The following is a 7,128-nucleotide window of genomic DNA, read 5'->3' as shown; positions in this document are numbered from 1 at the left end:
CACAGGTACAAGAAATCAGGGTATGACTTAAATATAATGGGTGGTGATATAGTTATGGAACACAGTGTATATACATACATACAATTGTTAACAATTTAAAAGCTTAAAGGCAGCTCCAATTATTTACACGTAGCTTTAAAATTGTATTTAACTGTATTCGTTTTACAGTTTGAGAGTAGCAGCAAAAAAATCTGCAGCAAAAGGTGTTGGTCTTGACTAAGCCAAACATAAAGCGATGGTAAATTGTAGCCCTTATTAGTGGTGAATTTTTTGTAAATACATAAGAGGTTAGCAATTCTGCATTAGCGCCACCAGATTAACAATAAAAAAAACCAACATCAATAAATAAGCAAAGTAAATAGATTGAAATTTGGAAAAAGCGAGACATATTTGCTTTAAGGGCGAAAGATATTCCATATTGCAAGTGTTCACTTTAACTGAATTTGATTTTTTTATTTAAAGACATCCATATTGTAAAATTTCTTTGAACTTAAAACTTAAAGTAGAATTCAAATTTTAAGCGGGGTGTATCCCTTTTAAAAAAATTAGTTATATGTTAATCTTGGTCATCTGTATGGCATATTTAATGCAAATAATAGCCAGCAAATATGCTCTCAAATTCACTCACACACTTTCACATTTATAAAATTAATAGCATTTGATTTTACTTGTCAATTCAATTGAAATTGAAAGAAATGTTTTATTTAACTTTTTACTTGAATTATTTAGAATATCTCTCGTTTGATACCTATATTAAAACATTTTATTCAAATTTGTAATTAACCTAATTTTAGCTTCTCAAAAGGTGGCAACCTTTTTAAAAAATATTTTCTTAAACAAATAATTTTTGAGTTGATTTCGTTTGACAACCGCATTGTTGTGATATTTTAGTTAACTTATTAATTAATCGATTTATATATTTAACCGATTGCAACACTCTCAAAAATATTTTCGAAACAAAATTTTCAGTTTGACACTCACATTGTTATAATATTTTATTTAACTTATTGATTGATTTAAGTCCTGAAAAAGGTTGCAGCTCCCTTAAGAATATCCTATATATTAATCCAGCTTATAGACTATCTGTGCGCCAAACGTTATCGAAATTCGTTTAGCCGTTTACTCACAAACTTTCACATTTATAATATCAGTATAAGTAATACGAGTATCATTCACTCACCCGGCACTGTTTCTCCATTGAAAGTTATCTGCACAGTGTGTATGCCCGGCTCGTGCGGTGTAAAGCTAGCTACAAAGCGTTGACCGCCCAGCGAACGTACCGACGATGTGACACGTCCACCATTGACGAGTATTTCCAAATTTCCCGAACCCGCCTTTGAGCCATCAATCTCAAATTCAACGGGACGTCCAATGGCACCGTTTGGTATATCTTGTACACGTATAGCACGCGCTCCGGTTGCATTGTTGTCTATGGGTCGAAATCGCGATAATGAACTATAACCATATTGACCATTTCCAGCGCCCGCACCACCAGAAGTGCGCTCCGTAACAACGTGTTCACTAGATTCCTTAACAGTTTTTGTATAGCCACCTGATTTGTCGGTATAAGTGTTGTTCGAATGTGATTTCACTGTAATGGCACTGGGTCTGTGAAAGTGAAAAATTCGAATTATTTCGTTAAAGAGTTACTCCATTACAAATTTCATTTGCTAAACTCACTTGTAACGTTCCACATCATCGACAGAATCACGTGATCCACGTCGATCTGAGTGATATTTCTGTTCTTGTAATGCAAATTTGTTGTATTGTGTATTGCGATGTGTTTCGTGATCGATATCGGGTCGATTATACGAGAGGTCCGTATTTAGTTGCTTTTCCGTCATATTTGCCAAAGATTCGAGCGAATTATGTGAAAGCATATGCTTGGTTTTATTGATAACATCCCAGCTGTCGCGTCGCGCCGTTGTCGGTTTAACCGATGACACACGCACATTCGACGAATGATCGATGCGCGGTTCGGGTGAGGCAGTGCGACGCAAGCGCTCGGCAGTTGTGTAGAGCGAGGGGCTGGCACGTACATTCGAATCGGAAACGTAGTTAGAGGTCGATTTGTATGTGGACGATTTTTCAACAGTGCGAGAAGTTTCATAGTCGGAGCGGTTAAGACCGTTCTGTAAGTGAGAGGAAAAAATTAAAAATGTGAGTGTCTGAAAGTGATACAAAACTTATGGCGTCCAGACGTGGAATAAAAGCCAATTCATTTAATTTAAAAGGATTGCGAATAAATATGTACAAACTGTGGCTATGAAAACTCAGAAGTCGGTTTTTTATAACCACTACAACGTCCACGTCGTGAAAAAAATTTCATCCCCAGAACTTTTATTCTGTTTATTCTGTGCGTAAACTGAATGATAACCAGCTAAGATCAGATGAAACTGCAGAAAGGCTCGCTGCTCCGAAGTCGTGGCTAGGAAATTTCGGCTAACTAATCCCCTTCTCACTCGCTAGGAGATTGCACAGGAACGTCCTAGCTTCAGTACAGCCCAGTGCTGCTTTTCGTAAAGTTTTTCCTTGGTCTGTGACTGAGTGGGCGACCAAAGCCTTTGATGAAAATCATAATTAAGACAATGCCTCAAACAACAAAAAACAATACGCCAAACGCTTACTTCTACAGGACATGAAAAACAAGGACAAGCACTCCGTACTCTCTGCGAAGGAGCAGCTCGTTTTATCTAGTTGGGAGGCTGTGGCATCTGGCGACGGAGTCAGTACTAGTGAGATGTACAGCCAACACTATCTTTCTACTTCAAAAGCATTTCGGCAAAAACACTAAAAGCAGGCTTTATCTATAGCTGGTAGGGCGCTTTCAGTTGGCGGGGGATAAGTGACCGCAAGAGCTTCCACAAATAAGAAGTTTTCTGCCGACTAATCCACGAGCGCATCGGCGAGGTATAATATACAGGTAGCACTGCAAAGGATTTTGAGGTCCGGTAGTCTTAAGTGGCCTTATCGACAAGGTCGTGGCAGACCCGGATACTTACCGCTCTAGTATTAATACCACGGAAGTGTTGCGCGGATACAGAATGATAAAGTGTGATGATAAACTCGCTAAGAACTTTCTGTACAAGAGGTTGACAAGTATTGCTGATACTTGGGAGAACCTGAGGCTGAAGCAAAGCCCTGCCAATGAAATCCTCTAAAAGCAGAAAACTCACATTGGCTTCAGACCTTGATAGTTTGCGGAGCGATGTATTCCGGACATGTTTCTTGTAATCCGATAATAATATGTAACTTTTGGAAAATGCGGACACCAATACCGCGCTCTTTGGTAAGCTAGTTAAAAATTATGTATTGTGGTTGATAATTGCCTGATTAGTATAACTTAGTAAGGTTGCATTTCTCCTTTGGCAAGTCCAGCCCATTACGATGTCACATGAGTGAACTCTTAAAATATATAAAAATGTTGCTGCCTTCATTACAACTGTGTTGGAACCACCGTGGTATCTTAAGGAGGCGTTGAAGATATCCAGAAATTCCTACATGACTTTATACTATAAAAATAGTCTAATTAAAATTTTTCAGTCGCATTACCGCTCAAGCGGGCATTCACCACCTCCTACTCGTCTTCGAGACCCCGAAAAAAGTCATAACCTCCGCTAAGTAATGCCGCGAAATTCCCGATAAGCAGTTCGGAGTATCGTGGTGGAACTATCGTATTGTCTACCGAGGTGTTGAAGATGTCCAAAAATTCCCAGACGGCTTTATACTATAAAAATAGTATTTTTAAGACTTCGGTGGTGTTTTCTTTCAAGCGGGCACACTCCAACCTATCCTCATCTCTTACGTCTTGAGAAAAGTCATAACCTCCGCTAAGTGGGTGCGCGCAATCCTCGCTAGGCAGTGCGGAGTAACGCTTTCTTCGGCAGAACTAGAGGGCGATTCTCATTTAGTCGAACCAGAGCCAGATTGTCCTTGTTTCCTATAACGTCGCTTTGGTTGAAAACTAATGTGCTTTTTCCCAGCGCTTCCGTTGGGCAAACCCCGGGAACCCGAACACCCGAACCACATTCGTGGGGGCCATTACGTCTAACTAATTTATAACTTTTCAATATTATTTCCCTAATTTTTGTCTTGTAGACTCCCATATGGGTCAATAGAGCCAGGATTCAGTAGAAGTTCAATACCTTAACTGACGGTGGAGTATATGACTCTTCTAATAAGCAAAAAGTTAAAACCAATCGAATTTGTTCTTGGATCTAGGATCCTATAAGAAAGAGCCCGTATGTACATTCAGTATTTTATACCAAACTTCAGGCAGCACGAGCTTCAGGGAACGGCCTTCAATGTTTCAGTCCCAGTCTAAACTTCTACCAGTATTGATGGTATATATTTTATCCCGATAGAGGTTGCCATACCCTCTATTTAGAGAGGGAGGTCGAAAAGATGGCAGTTAACTTAATTTCCACCTACTAAACTGTATAGCGTCTTCTACCGCTTTGACTTTGTTGCTTTTTCCATTAACCTAAAAATCATTCGTGGCGTAAGCCCCAAATACTCTGGTGAGACAAATGGATTCGCATTAACCAGCAAATATTTCCAAAATTTCATAGCTAAAAGACATTGTGAAATACTATAATTTAGCTCACCTTATTCAGAGTTGTGACTGGGCTGCCGATTCGATGTGTGGCTGTTGAAATGTAGGCGTTGCTAGGCGAATATCGTTGCACCGGCGAAATCGAGGTGTGTCGTGGACTGTTGCTTAAATTGCGCGGATTCGATTCATATGGAATCGAAGTTTTAATTGTCAATGGACTGTGGGTGCGTACTTCACTCGAGCGTATCTGTGAGAAGTGCAACGCAAAAGCATACATGTTAGCAAAAGTAAATAAATAAAAAAAATTATAAATTATTGGCAAGGTAACAATTGAGCAGTTGTACCGAAAAAAAAACCAAAAACAACAAACATTTAACCAAAAACATTGAAAAAAAAGTTATTTAATTACGCTAGGTATCGGGCTGAGACGTGTCGTAGTAAAAGTGCTTGCCGCCTTGGCGCTGGCGGTGTGACTCTGTTGTTGCTGCTGCTGCTGCAGCACATGGAATTGTTGGTAAAGCGATGGCGCCTGCGTTGGCGAGTCGTCGAAGCGTTCTTCGCGCGGTGGTGCCAATTTCAAGTCACGATCTTTACGTTTACGATGATACGAGTACAATTCATTCTCTTTGTCGTAGTAGTAGTCGTTCTTGGTTGTCGAAGAGTTCGAAGAGACCTTCGAGTCACGGCGTGCAGTATTTAGGGTATATAAATCGGTTGAATTGAAATATTTAGTATTAGGCGAATTGTTGTGTTGATCGCGTGTGAGGTATTGGGGAGCCAGTGGTGGTGGAGTGGATGTTGCCAATTCGTCCTGCGCACGCAATTTTGTGATGTATTGGAAAGTGCGCGCGCGGAAAAGTGTAGGTGTAAGGATGCATGGGTAACAAACACATACGGGTACATACAAACATACAGAATGATGGGAAGAGAAATTAAAGATATTGGTTAGTATAATTTCAGTTTTTACACAGCGTTTTAGTGGCGGATGCGCGGGTGCAGGGCGGTGTGTAGCGGTGCTGGTTTCATTTTATTTTTATTTGGAGTTAGTTACAGCAGAATGTTATTGTTAGTAAGAGTACTTTTTTGCATCATAATTAATTACTAAGTGAGTGAGCGAAGTTACTGATACTCAATGCTCGCAGCACTCTGAGCTGGATAGCAGTTAGCCTAGCAGCTTATTCTACATACGCATGATTTTAGCACAAATGTCCACTCCAAGCTCATAAACTTCAATTTATTTTTCACCCCCCTCCCTTCCACTTACCTCACTCTCCCTTTTGTAGTAGCTCGATGTGGTGCGGTAGTCGTTCGCATCGACCTTCGGCGATATCTGTGGTGAATATGATCTCTGCCGTTCCGAGCTATTGTGATTCAATAAATCTCGCCGCGATAGCGAGGCTGTCGCTGCGGATGTTGCGTTCCTGTAGTCATTGTGCCTTGTATTTGTAGTTGAGGTGTAATGCATTGAAGGACTCTCCGAGCGATGTTTGCTCTCGTGCAAGGGACTACTGCGCGTTTTGCCCGAGCGGCCCTTGGTGCCGACGCGCATAATGAATGGCGAGCCTTTCACATCGTAACCATTGAAATATACATAGACACGATATTTGCCATTATGACGTGGCATGAAAGTGACCCTGTATTTATTTTCGACAATTTTCTCAACGGAACATACAAGCGAGCGCTTATCATGTACAATGTCCACATGCAGTTCGCCAGTGACGCCAACGCCGCGCGCATCCACTTCGAAGGAGTGCGCGCGCAATGGCATAGCGCCATCCAAACCATGCACAGAGACACCGCTGGCGTCGAAGACGGCACAAGTGAATGGTCCGCCCTGTATGTGGCGCCCCTGATAGGTGATGGCGATTTCCCAGATTCCCGCTTCGTCCGGCTTAAATATGGCACTGTGTCCTTCGTCGACCTTCTTCAATGGGCAGTTGTGCGAGATGCCAGTCGGCGAGACGGCTGTGACCAGTATGTCTTCGGTCTTTGGCGCGCCGGTTGCATTTACTAGCACTTCAACAAGACTGCCAAGTGCACAGGGTGCCATACCTGGTGGCGCTACTTGTATAAATCGTGGCAGCACACGGAAGAAGTGTCCGCCCAAGCTGTCCTCGCCGATCTCTACAATAATCTCGTGCATGCCGTACTTTTCGGGTATGTAGACACCCTCGCCATGTGGATTTAAACGTACCGGCTGTGGTTGACCTGATGGCGGTACTACAAAAGCTTTCACCGTGCTAAGGCTAATGTCGCGCGAGAGCACATCGATGCGGAAGTGAGTCTGTGGGAGAGAACTCAAATTAGCGAACTGTTAGTTTTTGGGTCTTTGAAAATTTCAAACTCACCGGCTCGCCGACGCGTCCAGAATTGCTTTCCATAAGTACGTTTATGAGGTCAGAAAGTGGTGGACGCGGTGGCACCCATTGCAAGTGCGCGGCATAAGCCATTATGCCTAAATGCTCTACTTCAGGGTTAGCCATGTCCTTGGGCGTGAGTATGGGTTGTACGCCTAGACGCTGACCCGCCTCGACTGCTTTGCGTATATTGTTCTCATAATGGAAAGGATCGGT

The 7,128-nt window shown here is 42.0% G+C and overlaps 1 protein-coding gene across 1 annotated transcript; it reads right to left on the bottom strand.

Moving 5' to 3' along the window:
- Positions 1 to 746: 746 nt before the first annotated feature.
- LOC118754725 lies at positions 747 to 7,125 on the bottom strand (the record flags this gene model as incomplete). The annotated part of the gene is made up of 6 exons (XM_036489609.1): positions 747 to 1,608; positions 1,681 to 2,132; positions 4,608 to 4,802; positions 4,965 to 5,366; positions 5,820 to 6,839; positions 6,904 to 7,125. Coding segments are annotated over 6 exons (2,727 nt in total), but the record flags the coding sequence as incomplete, so codon positions are not given.
- Positions 7,126 to 7,128: the final 3 nt, after the last annotated feature.

Source organism: Rhagoletis pomonella, unplaced genomic scaffold (assembly GCF_013731165.1).
Source record: "Rhagoletis pomonella isolate Grant_MI unplaced genomic scaffold, Rhpom_1.0 Rhpom_scaffold_04483, whole genome shotgun sequence".
NCBI lineage: Eukaryota > Metazoa > Arthropoda > Insecta > Diptera > Tephritidae > Rhagoletis > Rhagoletis pomonella.
This window is presented reverse-complemented; position numbering and strand designations above follow the sequence as displayed.